At 35.9% G+C, this 21,855-nt stretch overlaps 1 protein-coding gene across 3 annotated transcripts in view; it reads right to left on the bottom strand.

Annotated features, from left to right (window-relative positions):
- Positions 1-373: 373 nt before the first annotated feature.
- The window catches only part of HSPA4 (heat shock protein family A (Hsp70) member 4), a 39,783-nt gene continuing 18,301 nt past the window's right edge, over positions 374-21,855 (bottom strand). For 2 of the 3 annotated variants that reach the window (XM_079144120.1, XM_079144122.1), the window contains 13 exons: positions 20,705-20,949; positions 15,899-15,975; positions 14,026-14,177; positions 13,455-13,561; positions 12,891-13,024; positions 11,604-11,785; positions 10,492-10,581; positions 8,139-8,291; positions 6,961-7,086; positions 6,186-6,293; positions 4,281-4,400; positions 2,709-2,870; positions 374-2,523 (listed from right to left, as the gene is read on the bottom strand). In XM_079144120.1, the coding sequence (XP_079000246.1) occupies positions 2,320-2,523; positions 2,709-2,870; positions 4,281-4,400; positions 6,186-6,293; positions 6,961-7,086; positions 8,139-8,291; positions 10,492-10,581; positions 11,604-11,785; positions 12,891-13,024; positions 13,455-13,561; positions 14,026-14,177; positions 15,899-15,975; positions 20,705-20,949 (1,860 nt within the window). In that variant the 3' untranslated portion in view covers positions 374-2,319. The remainder of the gene's footprint in view (positions 2,524-2,708; positions 2,871-4,280; positions 4,401-6,185; positions 6,294-6,960; positions 7,087-8,138; positions 8,292-10,491; positions 10,582-11,603; positions 11,786-12,890; positions 13,025-13,454; positions 13,562-14,025; positions 14,178-15,898; positions 15,976-20,704; positions 20,950-21,855) is intronic. The other variant, XM_079144121.1, reaches the window with a different exon arrangement.

The raw sequence follows: 21,855 nt of genomic DNA, 5'->3' as shown, positions 1-21,855 counted from the left end.
CTAGCACTTTTCTTTGGACAGGTTCTCTATCAGTCCTAGCACTTACCTTAATGCACCATCATCTACCTTCTGCTATTGTCAAAATCCTCAAACAAGGCCCACTTGCAGGGGCAAGATATACATCATAGGAACTAGGATAACTAGGATGGAGATGAGAGATACTGAACTGGGAGAACTGAGAACTGAAAAGAAGGAACTTCCCATCCATTTGACTGTTAAGTCTGCAGGGCAGAGATCTCCAAGAGAAGTTAACTGGAATTTGGCCAAGAGGCCTCTGCTCAAGAGAAGTTTGTTTTTTAAACTCAGATACACACAGAAGCACGTGCACACACACACAGAGCAACCTGCATTATGAAATTAAGAAAACCATTCCTTTGAGTTTAAGACAGGTTTCTTTTATTATTTTTTTATTTATTTTTTTTTTTTCCCTAAACTTGTCTCATGTTTACTGAATGTTTTTCTCAGTGTAAGAACGTGACTTGGAGTTTAACAAATTTGGATAACGCAACCTGGAAAATGCTTGTCTGCACACAAGTTATCAATTACCACTCTCTGGCCTGCCTCCATGTAAATCGAATTGGTCTTAAAGCCTATCTAAACAGAGAGCAAGCAGACCATACCATCCTATTCCTAGTTTTAAACCTCAAATCCATCCCCATCCCAACACCCAAACCCTTCCCACACACACAATGTTTAGAAGAAATGGCCATTAAGGACTGAGTTACATCAGAGTTGACTTAATCCTGCACCAGCATTTCAAAAAGCTACTGGCCTTACAGCAGGTCAGCTGGAACTCTTGCAGCAGGACAGGGAGAAAACATAGTTTAGGAATAGGGCTCCAGTGCCCTTAGGAACAGAGTCCTGGTGCTGTGAGGGACGCTTACACACCAACATAAGCGAACTTCCCCTTCCTCTCCAATCGTCTGTCTCTATAGCACTTTAGAGCTCTAACACTTAAAAACCTTTCTGCACAGAGACCGACAGAAATTATTCCTACTATGCAAGGTATAGTCTTGGTTCTAACTACATAAGCCAAAACTAACAGAGAGGCACTCTGTTACACAGAATATCAGTTATTACAAAGATACAAAACATAACCAACAAAGCTTTTAACAGTTTATAGGCAGGAGGAACCAGCTCTGGCCTCTAATGCAGGCTCCCCTTGAAGTTTCCAAAACGCCTCACTCCTATCCACACCACCCCCAAAGAACAGTCAGAGGAATGCTTTGGTGCTCCTGACATTGAAGGAGGTGTTGCTCTAACATTGGGCACATTGTTTAACACTCATTTGTTTCAGACTCATCCAGTACAATCCAGTGTATCTTCGTTTTTTTAATGACCTGTCATCTGTTTAACACGTACAAATTGGCAGATTCGTGACAGATATTAACACTTAATACACAAGTGATTGTGTATGAGTCAAAAAGAACTTTTAACTTTGTCCTAGGAGTTCAAACTATACCTCAAATTTACACAGAACATCTCTCACTAACAAACAGGCCAGGATACAAATCTTTAAATGCCATAATGAGCAAGGATCAATTCCTCAGTGTAATTTACCATGCCTATGTCTAACAGTACATCTTCTGAAGAGAAAATTATTTAGACTTTGATGCTTAGGGTGTTAGTGAACAGACTTTAAGGAAGCACCTCCAAGTCTAAAATTCTGTTTACAACTTGCTCCCAGTGAGGGGCTCTCTATTCCCAAAAGCAGCACATGCCATTTGTAAAGGGAGTTCTTTCCTTGGAAGGAGGGAAGAGGGCAGGGCTGAGGGTAGAGGGGAAGGGTGAAGATTGGTGTGCCTTTGTTGCTCTCCTACATTAATTCACACCAGGCCATGCTCTGGCCTGCTCAGGAACAGAGGGAGCCCCCACCCTAAACCCCACACCAGGCAGAAAGTCTTTGTGGCAATGTCCACAAAAAATTTTTGAAGCATAATTAGAGGTCCTACCATAAATGTCATAGTGAAAAGCCAGCTTGATAGCTAGTTATAGCTTTTGCTGTAGCTCAACTTTCCAAAACAAACTTATTTTGAAGAAGCATGATTAAACATAAATGGAGTGAAGCATAAGCTCAGTAAGACTAACTGGGCTTCTAAATAGTACCATTATGAAAAAAGATACAATGCACTTAATTTCTGTATCTAACTATTTAGAAGTCAAAATGCTCCATACATTACCTATATCCCCCACCCCCCAAAATTCCCTAAAAACTGACTAAGAAATCTCCAGTATTCACTTGCTCTAGTTGATATTTAGAACAAAGTTGACAACTTAAAGCTTTATAATAGTCTGTTTTAATATAAACAAGTGTTGGTATCAATCAATGTCCATTTCAGGAAGCTTCTTGTCTGAATCCGAAGGCACAGCTGTGTCTGCACCCTGCTCAGCAGCCTGAGGGCCTGGGCTATCTCCTTGTCCGTCCACTGGTCCATTCTGCTCTGCATTTTTTTGCTCCTCTTTTGGAGGTTCCACTTTGGGTTTGGGCTTTGAAATTATAGGGTTACACATACTTGTCAACTCCTAGAATGGAAGAGAGAAGATTGGTTTCTTACCAAATTTTACATGACATGCTAAACCGACATTCACCCTTTCTTCACTCAATCCCCAAACCAAAAGCTAAAATGTGATGACAAATGTCACTTCAGGATTATTAATACTAACAAAGCTGACAAGGAAAGACTTAAATATTTGAAGTCATGAATTACCTTAATTTTAGCTTCAATCTCTTTTGTCTTGACAACAGGATCCATGGTCAGACTCTGTTTGTTCTGTAGATTCAGCTTGTTATTCATCCACTCCATTGCCTCATTTGTGCTCTTTTCTACCTTTGCCACATCAGCAGCATCCAAATGGTCATACTGGTCCTCCTACAACCAGCAGGTAAGTCAGACAAGTATCAAGGTATGACGCCCACCTACCAAACACTGCCTAGTCCTTCACCGTCTTTCAAAAAGTTACCATCTTTTGAAAAATGAAGCACATTTGACCCTAGTAGATGATAAATATTCAAGGGGAAAAAAAAAAAAAAAAAACCTGAATTGTTTGAACCTTCAGGAAAAGGGTTTGAAGGCAGTTAAAAGGCTTCATTAATATAAACAGGTGCATGTTTTATGCAAAATCTTCTGAAAATAATTTTACAATGTAAACTTACACTAGAAATGGAAGTTGAGGTTTAGACATGCTACTCTGGAACAAAATTAATAATGAAATATCAACTTTTAAAGGAAATCTTTCAAAGCAAAAAAAAAAAAATTTTTTTTTTTTTTAAAACAGCTCAAGGGCTGGGGTTGTAGCTCAAAGGTAGAGGGCTTGCCTAGCATGTGTGAGGCCCTGGGTTCGATCTTCAGCACCACATAAAGATAAATAAACAAAATAAAGGAATAAAGGTATTGTGTCCATCTACAACTAAAAAATAATTTAAAAAAAAAAAAAAAAGGCAGCCCATTATACCACTTTTAAGTTTATTACACTGAGAAAACATCAAAAACCTGGAGTAGGGCTAAGGATATAATTCAGTGGTAAACCGTTTGCCTGGCACACATGAAGCATTGGATTTGATTCCCTACTCTCCAAAAATAAGTGAATAATTAAATAAATGGAAGAATCTGGAATAAAGTAAGGTTAGAATACAAATTTGGAGTCAGATTGTGGTTTGAATCTCAGCTGTCCCAAATTAACCTGGAGTCCTGCTTAAGGAAGTGAAGCTTACAGAAGCTGGAAGTTACTTATAAATGTTGATACAACCACTTATATGGACTCAATGGGCTATTTATTAGTGTGTATCATATAGTACTCCAAAACTCTTTTAAGAAGTTTACTGTTGAGGTAGTACATCTGCCCAATACAATCACAATCCAGATGTGTTCTCAGACCAGGACAGAGCATCTTTTTTTTCTAATACCTTTTATTTTATTTATTTTTATGTGGTGATGAGAATCGATCCCAGTGCCGCACACATGCTAGTCAAGTGCTCTACCACTAAGTTACACAACCCCAGTCCCAGGACAGAGCATCTTAAGTCTAATGCAGAAGATGCATTTCACAGCAAGAAAAGGAAATTAAACAATACTTCTCGAGTCCAGATTCCACCTACTAAAGAGAAGCAGAAAACCCTATGGTTCTTAATAAGATTCTATGAAATGTTACATAATAACATCTAAAATAAAAGAAAACATCATTAAATCAGAGTTCAGAACAAGAGAAAAGCTCACATGTAAAATGCCTTAAACTGTGACTCTACCAAGGTAAATAAGATTAAAGAAAAGGGGGGAAAATACCTTGTTTTTGAACGAGCTGATTACTTTCATATACTGCTGAATCTGTTTCCCTAGTTCTTCAAATAATTTTGGTCTTTCTTCAGATTCCTGAAACCGTGTCTTAATAGGCTGACCTAAATTCTTAAAAAAGAATAAACAAATTCTTCATAGGGAAGCTTAAATTATCAGAGTTGTATTGTTTCTACTATGATTAACACTGATTATGAGTTAAAGTACATTTATGTGTATAAATGTATATAAATATAGAAGTTACATAAGTTTCTCCACACCATTGGAAATATTAGGCTGCCTCAGATTGGATAGGAGAATATTCTTCAACACTGTCCCATGTAGAGTCAACATAAATTTGTCACCAGAGCCCTAAACATCAAAACACAGTTGAACAACAACCAAAAATTTACTTGCCTCCTAATAGACATACACACTAAATAGGAAGTTTACTTGCCAAAAATAATGTTGTTGTTGTTTTAATGAAAAATAAGCAAAACCTGAATCTGATGAAGCCTCTAAATCCCACCATACTTTTACCAGATAATGAAAATACCACTGTGGAGATGAAAATTGGTGAAATCCAGAAAGGGGGGGGGGGGGGGGGGGCGTGCGCAGTTGCCCTCTATAGGACAAATGATCCAGTTCTACATCAAGTAAATAAGGGAAAAAAGCGCAGTTGCCCTCTATAGGACAAATGATCCAGTTCTACATCAAGTAAATAAGGGAAAAAAGAATAGTGGAAGGAGAACTATAGAATCAGATTTATGAGACATACCAGCAAAACATATCAACCAATTTAGATCCTGATTCTAACTAAAACATGATCATGTATGAAACAATGGAACTTAGAAATGGAATACTGTGGTAATCTTAAGAAATTTTTTTAGGTGGAAAAATGATACAGAAAATACAGAAAAATGATACAGATTCTTTTAAATACACACTAAAATGCTTCTGGATCAAACAATCCAAACCATGAGTATGAGTACTTGCTTCAAAATAAGTGGGAGTGGAAGAAAAGAACTGGCCCCAAGAGCTAAAGCTATTAGTCTCTACTTTCATGTGTTCGACATCTCTCCCAGAAGACAGAAAATGAACAAAAAACACAATGGGCAGGACCTCATGTGCACTCTGACTATGTGTGCCACAGTGATATAAAACTACCAACACTGTCCTTGAGCAATTTCACTAAAAAGACTGATTGTAATGGCCCAGTTCCATAAGAAACCAAGTAATCTGGAGCTAAAACCAAAGGGATATGTACAAAGTTCATTCTTGTGCATTTGTATCCTTTTCTACACAAAAGGTCTCCAACTTTGGATAGTTCTTTATATTTCAAACCTAAGGTTTAACAATTAGTTTCTTTAAATACAAAAACAGACATTTTGCTTTTATCAGAATGAAAAGAACACCAAGCACACGGGAGCACACCGTAGTCCGAGCTACTGCAGGTTGAGGCAGGAGGACCACAAGTTCAAGGCCAGCCCCAGAAACTTAAGTGAGATGCTGTCTCAAAATAAAAAAAAACATAAAAAGGATTGGGAATGCAGTTCAGTCGTAAAGTTCAATTCCTGGTATCAAAAATAAATAAATAAAAGAATCAAAAGTATATGTGACAATGGCATAGTAGATGCCTTTGGGATAAGGACTTTATCTTACTTGTCTTTGTATCTCTTGACACCAAAGAATGCACTAAATATCTAACTTCATAAAACACTGAAAGTCAAAACTCAATTTCCAGAAAAATTATTGTTACTATAAGGCTCTAAAAGTAAAGATTATAATGAACCTAAGTCACAAGGATATACAATTCTTCAAAATGTGTTTTTCAGCCTGTGCTCTCCTCCCCATTTTGAACTATTCTCCTTAAACACTCCAAACGCTCAGGGATCCTCTGCTCTCAGAGTCACTTACTTTTAATTCAGTCAATTTATCTACATAAACTTGCTTTGGCTGGTCTTCTCCATCTTCATACAACCAATTTTCAGTATCTTCTAGTTTCAAGGTAAAACTGTTACGATCCTACAGATAAAAAATAACTGTAGTTAGATCAATCAAAGACCAGTTGGAACACCAGTGGCACAAACTCCATTGATATATCTGGCAGTTGCTTTAAAAATTTAAAAAAAGGAGGGAGATGGGGTACATAGAAAATAAGAATGGCAGATGCTTTTAGATTCACAGGTACAGGGGTTACAGAGCCAAGCACAGTGGTGGATACCTATAATACCAGCAATTCAGAAGGTAGATTTCAAGTTTGGGACCAGTCACAGGAACTTGTTAAGAACGTGCCTCAGAATAAAAAATTATAAGCCGGGGGTGGGGGGAGCCCCTGAGTGTACAGTGCACCTGGGTTCAATCTCTAGTGCCACTCGGGGGCACATGCTTGTAAGTCTGAGAACCTATCTCAAATTATAAAAAGCTCAGAGGTATTAACATTTCTGAGTTCAATTTCCCCCAGTTCTGGGCAGGAAGAGGGGAGTGGTATGAAAGAACCTATGAAGTGATGCACAAAGGCTCATCTTTGGGAAATAATGTAATAATAAAGAAATACAAAATATAACTACGTACCCTTGGGGGAAAAATATTTTTAATAATTTTGTTGCACACACAGAGATACAGAATTCCCTTCTAATACATTTAAAGCTGTTCCTAGAAGACAGAGTAACACAGTGAAGCAGACACTTACATCTTCACTCACAAACTTCTCATATTCACCACTAAGCTTGTCTCTCATTTCATATACATATTCTTCTACTGCATTCTTGGCATCATTCCGTTCCTTCTCCAGTTTATCCTGCATGATCATCTTACCCTGAGAACAATACAAATTAGATATTAAGACAACTAAGGCAATTTCCTCTTTTATACTAATAAAATTTAAGAACAGAGATCCCTTCTTCTCGAAATCCTTTTAATTCTGTGAATCACCCCAATCAAAGGAAGCTGGAAGACTAGTCCTTGATAAATTTTGAAGATCAAGAAGACAAGAGTTTTGTGGGTGACTTTAGAAAAAAGAGAACAACAGAAATATTAAGATAGAGATACTCCACAAAAATAAGGAAAACAATTCAGGACAAGAAAACTTTAAGAAACAACTGGTTCTGTCAGGCACAGTGCAAATGCCTATAATCCCAGGGTCTGAAGCAAGCGGATGGAAAGTTTGAAGTCAGCCACAGCAACTTATGTAAGGCCCTGTCTCCAAATAAAAAAGGCTAGGGATGTAGTTCAATGGTAAAGTAATCTTCAGTTCAATCCCCACTTAGCCCATAGATAACCTATGCTGATATTTTGTTATGGAATACCAATAAAAATCAAATTTATTCATGTGCTAAATATTTCATAAAACAAAACTCTTCTGAGATCCAGGGGATACAGAATAAGAAACCTCAATGAATTCAGTAAATGTGCTCCAGGATCAAATATCACATATCATTCATCTTAACAAGAACTGCCATGTTTTCTCTCTAACTCACAACAGAAGAAATAAGCAAACAGTGCTACTATTAATGCCACGAGATTTCTCCTACTAACCGAATTCCATGGCTCGCCACCTCAAACATCCCAATCTCCAGTGAACAAATGTACATATACCCCAATTTGAACAATACATCCCTAAACCAAAGATATTATCAAGCATCTCACAACAGAGTTTTTAGCAAGAAAGACATCATGTTAATATCACCATAAAAGAAGTTTGGTATATCATAGGATGTATTACTTAAACTTGTTCTTACACAAAAAAATCCAAAATTATTTTGTCAAAATTCAAACTACCAAAAATGCAGAGTCACTAGACATAGCATCTGAACGCCATGGTCACATTAATTCATTAGCTCATTTTTTGTAGAAACTGTAAATAACCACCTCATTTTCAATGTACAAGTTGAGCATCTCTCGGTCTATCTGCCACAACAGCTGATTCTCAATTGGCAGGTCCACAGTACTGGTCTTCACTTTTGCCTTCTTGGCTTGAGGTGGTTGGTCCATCTTTTTGTCTTTCAATCCAGCTTGAGAGGTCTGAAATAACAGAAATTATTAAGAACAAAACATATACAAACTAACTTAAATTTCAAAAGTTAGTTTTGCTTTTGCAGTGTACTGGGGATTTAACCCAGGAGCACTCTACCACCAAAGCCACATATCCAGACCTCTAAATTTTTTTATTTTGGGCAGGGTCTTACTAGTTGCTGAGACTGACCTTGAACTTATAATCCTCCTGCTTCAGCCTGCCAAGTAACAGGGATTACAGGTGTGAGTCACCTCTCCTGACTAGTTTCGACTTGCCAGATAAAAAGTTTCAAAGATTAGTGGCACTGCAATGCATACTTAATTAATGCTACTGTGCTATACATAAAATGTTAATGATGGTAAGCTTTGAATATGTATTCATCAATTAAACATATACATTAAAATACAATTAAAATATTTTTACAAAATACAAACATATACACAACTAATTTTTCTCCAATCCCACTATCAACACATGATCACTATTTAAATTTTTAGGGCTAGGGATGTAGCTCAGTGGTAGAGCACTTCCTAACAACATGTCATTGTCTAGGGTTCAATTCCCAACACTGCAAAAAAAAAAGGAGGGGGAAAAAAAAAAGAAAATTTTCTTCCATTCTTATATAAACATAGAGACAAGGATTAAACTAGCGGGACAAGATATGAAATTTTTATGGATCAGCACCATAATGCCAATGTGATTTAGAAAATGTGTATAAGCTATTTACATTTTCAGAAGGACTGACAGGATCCATTCCAATGCACCCTGCCTACAAATGGGAATCCATTTAACTCATCTCACTGCGACTTCGAGTTTCTGAGTCAATAATCTTTTCTCATGCTTATAAACCATATTTTTGCAAATTGCCTACTCACATTTTATCCATTGTTTTCTTAAGGTTTTAGTGAATTTTTCTCCACAAATGACTAAGTCTTTTAGCTTCTTCTATTTTTCTACACGTTTTTATTACCAAAAGTATCTAACATTTCCTATGATTACTTTTTTTACTTTTATGCTTTGAAATGAAAGCCTTTTTCCATCCACAGATTAGGAAAATATTCAAACTGGTTTTAAATTTTGAATTCATCAGGAACTCAACTGTAGTCTATGATGTGAGGCAAGACTTCAGTGTCATTTTCCCACCTCCTATCCAAACAGCAGCTGAAAGTTATGTGTAATCTTTATGTCCTTTCCTTTAGAAATAATATTTTTAAGAAAGGCCCTTCAGTTCCTGAGTCACCCCATGGAAACCTAAGTAACAATCCCTTGGACACTTCCTGCAGCAATACCACATTAGGAAGGCAGATGCACATCAGGTCTGACACTTTTCCTTTCTCCTCACCTGCCTTCTACATACATACACACACACACACACACACACACATATACACACGAGCACAAGAACAGATACTTTTCTCTCCTATTGTCCCACTGCTGCACCACCCCACCTACCCAACAAAATAAAGGGGTTTCCCATCTTGGCAAAGGTATGAGGAAACAAATAGAATCTGTGAACATGATCTCCCCATCATATATTCTTTTAAACTATTATTTGCACAACTAAAGGAGAGCAAGTAAAATTTGTTCAGACATGAAAATGGGCAATAGACTTAAGCCACATTAAGGTTCTGCCAAATTTAAAATACCACAATGAGAAATTCCTGAGAAGTTGAGATTATGTATTGCCATGTCAAAATTTGAAAAAAAGTGTTTTTTAATGCCACAAAACAAATTCAAACATGAAAATTCAATATTAAAAAATCAAAGGATAAAAATTCAAAAATGTTAAATATTCACTGTAGGATAAATATATTATTTATATTATTCACAAAATGTATATAAACATATTATTTACAGTATTTTTCAATAAAAAGACAAGGAGTAAGGCAGTTGACAAAATCTGAAAACAATCTTAGGTCCCATCATTATTTACAGTTAACCAATTATGGGTCATATAATTTAGGAACAGTCATTCAGAGAACAAACATTCAATCGGTAGCCTAGCAAAACTAAGTCTCTGAGTGCTCTTTCCATTTAACAATTAGAAAGCCATCTTGCAAAAAAAGTGCTTTCTAATAGCAAAAAATACTACAAAATGTTTTTGTTCAAGTAAACAATACAGTATAAACTACTTTATACTGTATAAACAATACAGTATAAACAGCCCCTAAGCCAAAACCATGTACATTACAAGACTGCAATGCATACCTCCATTTCTTCAGATTCTGACTTATTTTCTGCTAGCGTCTGCTGCTGTTGCTCTTCAACATGTTGTTCCTCCTGGTCTACCTGCATCTTCTGAAAAATAGGTCAAATTAAATCCAGACAGCAAGAAATACCAATGAAAAACTAAGCAACCTTCATGACACACTGACAAAAGACATGAGCATGGTACAGGAATCTCTGCTCAGTTGCCAGCAACCAGAAGATCTAGGTTCAAATTCCAGCTCATGCCACACAAGTTACCTAAAACTAAATTCTTCCCTCTGGAGTTCAGCTAATGTATCTGTACAATGGGGTAACACTTCCCCTGCCCTATCCTTGTGTAATCAAGAGTGATTATAGAATGGCTTCATAAACCATGATGTATTCTTAGTATACAATGTGGCATCATTTAGCAGTCTCCAAAATACAATCTGCAGTTGAGTATCTATAAGTTTCCTCACAAGTAGACTTCACTCAAAAGTGTTCACTTTTTCAAGCAGTTCCTACACCAGCCTTCCCATACTCAAAAAGACAACCACTGCATGTGCTAGGGGAGATGAACTTATGAAAAATACCCTTAATACCAATAATTAAAGAACAAATTTGTAGAGAACTGAACCAGTGGTCCTCAACGCCTGCAATATATCAGAAGGACCCAGGACACTTTAAAAACCGCTCATACCTGGGCCCCAGCCTAGACCAACTCCAACAAAATCTCTGAGAATGAGACTCAAGCATTTGTGGTTTTATAAAGCTTTGAATCTGATGCACAAAGAAAATAAGACCCAATGCATAAATTCAGTAAATTAGTGTGCAACCTATTTTATTTGTGAAAATAATCAATTGAGACTCAAGATAATTCTTCTATAAACCAGAAAGAATAAAAAATGCCCAAGATGAGAAATGCATTGTCTGAGAAGAGGTAATTTATTTTTCATTTCCATACAGATTATATATAAAGATCCTCTACTGGTTAACCCATGCTAGGGAAAGATATATGCAAACCTACTCTCAGCAACTCTCACAAATTTGCTCTACTGATCCAGTCCACTTGCTATAATTTCTAGACAAGTTACCTCTGGGCAATTATAAATGACATAAAATGTCCAGGTTACCTCTTCTTCCTTTGCATTTTGATCAGTTTCCATTGGTTCCTCATTTTCTTCAGATTTGTGCACCTCCACTAGGGATGCACTGGACACACTGAAAATGCCATGGACATTTACTCGAACTTTGACTTTCACTTTTGAACTGGAGCCATCAGACTGGGGAGTGACTTTCTGAACTGAAAACTGAGCTGAGGACATGAGAGACAAAAGAGAACACATAAAAGAATGTATGTATTCATACATACATTCCCATACTGCCAGGTCATATTCATTTCTCAATGAAGGTCAGTAATTAACATGACCACTTGAAGTAAGCATAGTCAATTCTCTAGGTCTTACTAAATCTATCAGATTTTTCATTCTTTTGCATATGGCCAAACTTTTGTAATTCTGTCCCAAATAGGGGCTCGAATGCCTCTTAATTTTTTTTCTGTTCCTCTAGTCCCTTATTTCAGCTTTATACGCAACAGCACATAAATTCCTGAAGTACACACTTGTCACATTCTCGTTCTATCAAAAAAACAGTTGTTTTAAGAAATTGCCATTTCTAGGTCCAGTTATTATACACCAGGGTCTGACTTACTTTTTATTCACTCAACAATGCAAAATATGAATTATTAGCATCCTTATTCCTATTTCACAAATGAGGAAAGCAGAAGTTAACTTTCCAGATTCTAAGTGCCACTAAGGATGTTCTGAATACTTTGCCCACATATTCTACATCTTAACTGTATAACTCTAGCTTCTTTCTCTTCTCAACTAGCATTATTTTCAAATTATAAGAGTTCCCAGAGTTTATACATGTAAAGACTCTAGTCAGCAAGGTTTCTTAGGATGCGCTGCTACTGTAGAACAATCTCCTAGTGATTTTCCATGTATTTTGTTCACTTGTGTATTAGGGACAGAACTAAAATTTATTTGACTCTTTTAAGTCTTTATCCAGCACTACATAAGATATAACCACAGTGTATATTAACTAAGAAATAATGTCCACACAATGGGAGATCCAATTAAGTAATAGCCAGCTGGGCTGGGGCTATAGCTCAGTTGGTAGAGTGTTTGCCTCACAAGCACAAGGCCCTGGGTCAATCCCCAGCACTGCAAAAAAAAAAAAAAAAAAGAAATAATAACAATAATAATAATAAAAGCCAGTTGGTTAGTTCTGAACCTGGTAATAAAGACTTTTGTCATGTGAAGTACCTAAATTTCAGAATACTGCACTTATTCCTTCTGCCATTCCACTTCTCCAAGTTGATATGAGTTCTTATTACTTCAATTCCCAACACTACTTACCTATAGCAGGATCTGGGTAGGGCAAATCCTGAGGAGAGCTATAATAAGCCTCAAGAGTGAAAGGTTCTTTTCTATAAAATGTGAGGACTTTAGAGAAAGGAGCAGCATGATTTTTTGAAAAGACTTCACAGTCACTGAATAGAGGAAAAAGACAAAAACATAAATTCAGGATATTTCTTAACACTTTGACCCATATATTCCAGATTTATGATTATTATTTAGTCCTAGTTTCTCTCTTCTCAGCTGGCATTATTTTCAGATTATAATAAAAGTTTCCAAGAAACTGTTCACAAAGTTACTTAAAAAAAAAAAAAAAAAAAAAATATATATATATATATATATATATATATACACAATCAGCAAATAAAAGACACCTGATTTCAGCAGGATCAAATACAGGAAACTAAGAAAGAACACAAATTTATTCCTTGTACAATAAGTGATCACTTGGCATATTATGGCAAAATATTATATATTTGTGCAAGTTGAAATGAAAAGCAATATATTACTCAAACTTAACAACAAATTAACTATAGATATAAATATGATTAATAAGTATATTACCTTGACCCTTCTTCAGCTGGAGAATTCCATCTCAGCGATATTGGATATGCTACCACATCAGTAATAGAAAATTCTCTGACTTTGAAAGCAGGTGATAAGATTGCACACTAGAACGATAATTTTTTTAAAATTCCATTTGACAAGTACGGACCATATGAAATGACATCATTAGATCTGTAAATAATGATTTCTGGAGACCATCATCAGATGGTCATCATTACTTACATTAATAACAATATCTGCAAACAAGCACAAACTTCTACCAATGTCAAATTAACCTACATAATCTAGTTATTCCTTATTTTTCCATTAATCCCCAACTCTTAATTGACTAATCACTCCTCAAATATAGACAAAAATAACATACCAAATCCTAGTTATCATTTAAAGCTTACAAGTATGTTTATCAATTAATGCCTCTTACAACACGATGCAGACTACATTCCTTTTATGAACATTACCTCCACTATCCATTTTTAAAGAAGGGTTTCAGATTCTTACACCCAAGCTAATGCCAGGTTATTAGATACTGTCATCTTGTTACAATGACTAAAATAAAAAGAAAACTCACCTGCAGTGCACATCCTCTAGTGACAGCTTCATCGGCATTTAATGTTGTACTAAGTTCTTTGCCAAAAAATTTGCTGATCTTCTCTTTTACTGCAGGGATTCGTGTGGCACCACCCACTATCTCCACTGCATAAATATCCTCTTTCTTCAACTCTATGTTAAAATAATTAAGCATTTAGATCAAAACAATCTTTAAATTAGCATTTAAAATAGAAATATTTTATCATAGTAAAACAACTCATAGATGTATAACAAAATTCCTACACACACACACATACACTTATATACACATTCACACAGGTCTGCAGCATCTGGAAACAAAGATGTTTTGAGTCTCAAAATAATGCAGAAAGGGTGGCACAATAATAGTAGGATTTAGGGAAGTATGGGTCAGGAATATTCAGGGTCTTGAAGTGCACAGATCCTGCAATCTCTGGCATAGTCAGAGATTCCTTAACACAAAGAACTGTTAAAACATCAACAGACCAAACATTCAAGATTGCTAGCCATTAAAAGGGCTTCAAAATACTGGGTCAGCCCTGAGCTGGCATAAAGGAACAAGAGGTATACAGAATCACATCTAGTCATTTTGGTGCTCTACCCAGAGCATAACTATAGTCCAATTACAACACAGATACAGGCGGGTGCAATGACGCACACCTGTAGTACCAGAAGCTTGGGAGGCTGATGCAGGATTACAAATTCAAATCCAGCCTCCGCAACTGAATGAGGCCCTAAGCAACAAAGTGATACCCTGTTTCAAAATAAAAGGAGCTGGGGATGTGGGTCAGTAAATAAGCACCCCTGGGTTCAATCCCCATTACCAACACACACACACACACACACACACACACACACACACACACACAGAATCTCCTCTTACCAGAAGGTAAGAGGGTATATATCAATGCTTTGCTATTGTTCATGAAATACATGTTAATACTATCTAGTATCCTATCTATCTAAAAACTAACAATTTTTTTGTGAAGGGCCTGAAAAGAGCTGAGATCAGGTACATTGGTTTGTGCCTCTTGTCCCAGCCACTGGGGAGACTGACAGAATTATCACTTGAGCCCAGGGATTCTGAACCAGCCTAGGCAACATTATCAAGACTCCTCATAGGATAAACAGGGAAGGGGGACTGTCCCAGTGTGGAAGCAACATGCTCATCTGCCATGATCAAGTTAATTTATAACCTACACCTAATACTGATTTGAAATAGTTAGCAAAACTGTGAAACAGCAACCAACACAACAGTAGTTTAAACATTTTGTTCAAAAAGGTTTTAGGAAAATGAATATAACACATTCTTAAATTAAACCACCACCTATTTTTAGCCTGAGACAAAATTAAAAGCATCCTGTTAAATAAGTATGTGGTTATTAAAGTATACTCCTTTACCCTACTTTCAGCTAACAAAGAAGCTTCTCTGATAGCAAAATTCACAAAACCACCAAGTCAGCATTACAAAAGATAACTTTTAATAAATAACTGAGACACTTATAACCTCCTTTGGGTCTAAATTAGGTTACTTTTTAAAAAACATTTTATAGTTGTAGACAGACACAATATCTTTATTTTATTTACTTATTTTTATGTGGTGCTGAGGATTAAACCCAGTGCCTCACACATGCCAGGCAAGCACTCTACCACTGAGCCGCAACCCCAGCCCCGAATTTAGGTTTCTTAAAGCAACTTTTATTACTTTCCCTTCATACTCACTGAAAACTACTTTGGGGAGGGGGAACACTCCAGGATAAGGTAAAGCAGCTTAATATGGAAGTGAAGGGGTACGTATGACAACTATTTGGACAACTGCAACATTTTCCAAGGAGTGTGAGATGTATAAACAATTCAATCACAAAAATACTTACTGGCTTGTTCCAAAACACTACGAAGTGGTGGCTCCACTCTAGCTAAGAGATCATCACACATCTCCAGAAATTTGCCTCTATTAAAAAAAAAAAAAAAAGAAAGTTAAATTGCATTCCACTTTTATGTGGAATGTATGGACTTTAATCAAAGAGAGAAAATAATAAGGATTGGCAAGGATGTGGGAAAACTGGAGCTGTCATACATTCCTGGGTAATGTAAAATGGAAATGGCGCAGCCACTTTGGAAAGAAGTTTTGGCAGTTCTTCAAAATGTTAAATAAACAAGTTACAATATGACTCAGAAATTCCACTCTACGTATATATCCAATAGACTGAAAATAAAAGTTCATGCAAAAATATATACATGAATGTTCACAAAAACAGCATTTATTCATAATAGCCAAGAAGTGGAAACAACTCAAATGCCTATCAACTGTATTCAGAAATAAAAATAAACCAATACAATAAAAGGAACATGTTACAACATGGATGAATCCTAAAAATATTAAGCTAGGTAGAGGAACCCAGACAAAAAAGAACATCTATTACTCCATTTACATGAAATGTTCAGAACAGATAAATCCAGAGACAGAAAATAGATTAGTGTCTAGAGCAAGACAGAGATAACAGCTATTAAGCATAAGATTTCTTCTTTGCTTAGATCAGTTTTTAGGATTTTAGAGAAAGGGAATTCCCACGTACTCACTCCTTACTCCCAGCCGAGTTCCTCTACTAACACCTAAATTAATGTGGTACATGTTACAATTAATGAGCCAGTATTGATACTTAGCATAGTTTCTATTAGGGTTTTGACAAATAGTTAAGTATTCACCCATTCTGACATCATACAGAACAGTTTCACTGCCATAAGTCTCCTGTGCTTCACCAATAGATAAACATCCCTCCCCCTCCTTCCAAATCCTTGGCGACCACTGATCCTTTCACTGACTCCATAGTTTTGACATTACCCAATGTTATATAGTTGAAATTACAGAAACATTCCAGGTTGTCTTCTTTCATTTAGCATTATGCACTTGAGGTTCTAAAATAAGAGTTGTGATAATGGCTGCACAATCCTGTAAATATATTAAAAATCACTAAATTATATACTTTAAAATGGTGCAGGGCCTTTAATTGCAGTGACTTGAGAGGTTAAGGCAGGAGGATTGGAAGTTCGAGGCCAGCCTCAGCAACTTAGACCCAGTTTCAAAATAAAATTTAGGGCTAGAGATGTAGCTCAGCAGTAAAGTGCCCCTGGGTTCAATCTCCAATACCAAATTGATTAGTTAAAATACTATGGTTGATTTATGAATTACATCTTCCAAAAACAGGAAGATACTGAAAGTGTAAAATATAACCACCAGAATAACAAAAGGACAGTTAAGAGCAATACTGGTTAGAATGTGTAGCAACCATAACTTACATGTTAGTAGAAATTTTAAATGACAGTTTTACTCCTAATAGCAAAAAAATTGAAAGAACCAGTGAACACCAATGGATAATAAGGCTAACTCTAGTCAGCAATACAAGTAAAGAACAAATGATACAGACAACTGAATGAATCTCAAAAATGTTATGCTAAGTTTAAAAAAATCTTAACAAGAGACTACATTCTATACAATTCCATTTATAGCAAGTTTGAGAATAAATCAATTTAACCTATAGTCAAAAAATATTCAAATATCACAAATGATTATCCCTGGGAATGGAAGCATGAGGGAACTAAGATTCTAGTCTAATTCATGGAAAAATTATTAGCCATAAAGGATATGTTTGTTATTAACAGTCTGTTAAACTCAGCAGATGAACACTTAAAACTGGAATGCATTACCATGTAAGAATCCCCCACACACAAAAAAAACTATAGAAGAATTCTGCTTAATATGAAAACTTTGATATTTTGAGAACATTACATCCTATGTATTCTTACATCTTGTCTGCCATTTACTTTGAGATATGTCAAAAAGTAAACTGATGGAGAAGTAAAGAAGAATGTTTAGATAGGTATGTGATAAAAGCAGTACAATAAATGTTATCTGTTGAACCTAAGTAGTGAGATAAAGATGCTCATTGTAAAATGTTTTAATTTTGCTGCATGTTTGAAAAGGTTCCCAGGTAATTTGAAACCATGAAAAGCAAAGGAGTAAAGAAGATTCCAGGAAGATGGCAGTAGCCCTGGGAGTTTTGAGTTTCTTTTCTCTAAACTTTTATTGAAATACAATGCACATGCCATAGAATTCACTCAGTTAAAAAATATAATTCAATGTCTTTCTTTATATTTAGAATTCTGCAACCATGGGCTGAGGTTGTAGCTCAGTGGTAGAGTGTTTGCCTAGCACATGTGAGGCACTGGGTTCAAACCTCAGCACCACATAAAAACAAACAGATCAAATAAAGGTATTGCGTCCATCTACAATTAAAAAAATGTAGTTAAAAAAAGTAGATGATCACACTTTGACAGCAATGATAATTACAAAAGAAAATAATTATTACTCCATTTACAATAACCAAGGAAAGAAAATATGAGCTAAAGATGTTCCAGCCAGCTAAAGTGACTGTGAAATATAATAAACGTAGGAGACAAACTGTAATCAACATGCAAGAAGTTAAGGAACAATATTCACATAGGCGGGCTATTCATTAGGAATTTACAAGTGTGGCCTTCCAAAAACCAAATGGATAAAAAGACAGTGAAATACAACTAGCAGTAACCCACTAGGATGACAATAACAACAAAATCCTGAGAATCAAAGGTTGGCAAAGATTTGGTAAAATTGGAACCCTCATACATTGCTATAGGAATTAGAAAGGTTCAACTGCTTAGGTAAATAGTTTGGCAATTCCTCAAATAGTTACACACAGAATTGCCATGTGATCCCAGTTACGAGGTTCTCAGCAAGAGGATCACCAAGTTAGAAGCCAGCTTAGGCAACTTTGTGAGACCCTGCCTATCTCATGATCAATAAATCAATCATTAAAGGACTGGGGGTATAGCTCAGTGATGGAGTTCAATCCCCAGTACCACAAAAACGAAAGAATTGCCATATAAAACCTGGTGTGCCGCACACCTGTAATCCCAGTGTCTAGGGAGGCTGAAGCAGGAGAATCAATGAGTTCAAAGGCATCCTCAAAAACTCAGTGAGACCCTGTCTCAAAATAAAAAATAATAAGGGGCTAGGGATGTGGCTCAGTGGTTAAGTGCCCATGGGTTCAATCCCTGGTCCCCCACCCCCAAACAAAAAAAAGCATATAAACTAGAGATTCCAGTCACAGGTATATGCCCCAAAGCACTGAAAACAGATATTCAAATATTTGTTCACAAATGCTCACAGTAGTTACTTATCACTATATCTAAAATGTGCAAACAACTTAAATACCCATCGACTGACAAATGAAAATAAAAAATGTGGCTCATGTATACAATAGAACATTATTTGCCAAAAAGTAAGCAATGAAGTACTGATACATGTACAGCTACAATGTAGATCAACCTCAAAAACATTATGCAAAGTTAAAGAAGTCAGCACATTATATGATCCCACTTATATAAAATACCCAGAAAAAGTAGATCCAAAGAGAAAGCAGAGTGGTGGTCACGAGGGTCCAGTGGTAAAGAAGTATAGGGTTTTATATTGGGATGAAAATTTTTTTTCATTCCATATATGTGACTATACATTGTGAACATGTTAAATACCACTGAACTATTTACTTTAATTAATCACTTCAAAATTTTATGATGTGCAGGACACTGTGGCTCAGGAAGCTAAGGCAGGAGGATCACAAATTCAAAGCCAGCCTCTGTAACTTAGTGAGGACCTAAGCAACTAAGCGAGACCCTGTCTCTAAATAAAATATAAAAAGGGCTGGGGATATGGCTCAGTGGATAAGTACCACTGAGTTCAATTCCCAATATAAAAAATAAATAATTTTATGGTATGACTTTTACCTCTGTATTTTTTAAATGAAGAAAAAGTTAATTAGAAGACACAATATAAGAAATAATCTGGTTTTATTAATTTCAAAAATAAAGACAGTAGTGAACATTTAAGACTTAAATGAAGGCTTAAAAAAGAGCACATAAAAGCTCTGTGGTCAAACAATGCACAGTACAGTCTGCTTTTCAAAAGTCAGCACACACTACCCTACCTCAAGCCCCCATGCATATGAACACACACAAAAGAAAAAGGAAAAGAAGGAAAAAACCCTACTGCTCAATCACTTTCAAGTAGGAAAAAAAGGTGAGTGCAAATCTGGATGCTGCTCAACAATAAATGCCATCTTAATATTTTAAGAATTGCTCAGACACATTTCCCCAAACAAGCCATCAATCTTGCCTGAATTCTACTGCTAGAGTTGACAGTCAAAAGAACATCTCACTCCCATCATCCAAGCAACACAACCAGGCAACAATAACACTGAGTGTTTCTGACAATAGCCCTAAATGTCAATTACCCAAAATCCTTGCAGGGCTTAACAAAAAAGGCTATTGCCCTCAAGTGATCCTAAACTACTCAAAAAGACCAATTACTTAATCAATGGCTGAACCAAATTTAATTGTGCATTAAAGGACTTTGCACATATATGTAAAAAATTAACTTCCTAGAATATTTAATCAATCAGAACAAAACCACTAGTCTCTTATTAGAAAAATCAAACCCAACCTTTACATAAGAGTTTCAAATGGCCTAAAATTTTAACCCACAGAACTAAATTTGTCATATTAACCACCACTATTTCAACAACTAGCTCATAAGTGAGGGGAGAATATCACAGTTCAGTTTAATATCAAAATATTAGTATGGTTACCTATTCATAGTTCCAGATACATCAACATCATTCATAAAACATTCAATGCTCAAAGGGAGGTCTGAAGCATTTGCACTCATCAATTTCTTCAGTTTCTCACACTCTTGAGACAGTCGTAATAATGCGCGAATTTTAGACTTTATGTCTAGCTTGTATTTCTTCCCAAATTCTTCACAGAAGTGATTTACTAAAACCTCATCAAATTTTCTGCCTCCCAGTGTTGTGTCAAATGCTGTGGCCAAAACCTTAGGAGAAAAAGAGAATTAATCCAACAATTTACCAATCAATTTTAAAATTTATCATGATATATATTTAGTCAGTTAAGCTTTTTTTTTTTTAAGCACGGAGGAATGTAAATAATGATTTAAACAAGGTAATATGCATTTCACTTAATCCTTATTGAAACTACACTGTGAAAAATAGAAATTATAATTACAGATTATGCTTCAGAGACCTAGATGGGTGAGATAATCTGCAGGTTACAAAATTACCAGAGTGGTAGAAGTAGAATTCAAAATCTTAATCTTGATTTCAAAATCCATGCCCTCTATGTGCACCTGACTTCCAATATGAATTACATGTCCAACACCAAATACACTACACATACTTCTATACATTTTATTCTTTATTGTGGAACTACCATAAAGGAGCAAAATCAAATGTATGATTACTCACATTAGTCACAGTGGGGACTGCCTATAAAACTATAATTCTATGTGCACAAAAGTGCTTTTTCCAGAGCTTTAAGCTTCCCAGAAATGTATCAGTCCTAGTTTAGCTTCTTTTGGCATCAAAGTTCTAGTTCCTCAACCCTTCTTGCGGAACACACAAAGCCTCAAGAACAAGAAGAGTGCACCTTTACCATTCCCTTAATCCCCAGTGCAAAAAACAAGGGAATGCCGTTAAAAGAATTCTAACAAGCCTGCACTGTTTTGTTTTAAAAGATAAGAAAAATAAGACTCAGTGCTCTTAGGGGCTTTTTCCTCAAGGTCTGTGTACTTTACTTCACACCATGTCAACTCGTGATAAATTTTGTTGCGTATAATACAACAGATACCTTGAGTTTCCAGTTCATATGGCACACTGAAGGTTTCCATTAGTGAAACAAAAATTCTTTACCCATTTATTTCAATTGGTCTCTCAAAAATGTA

Source organism: Sciurus vulgaris (assembly GCF_902686455.1).
Source record: "Sciurus vulgaris genome assembly, chromosome: 6".
Taxonomy (NCBI): domain Eukaryota; kingdom Metazoa; phylum Chordata; class Mammalia; order Rodentia; family Sciuridae; genus Sciurus; species Sciurus vulgaris.
Note: the sequence above shows the minus strand (reverse complement) of the source record. Positions and strands in the feature narration are given on the sequence as shown.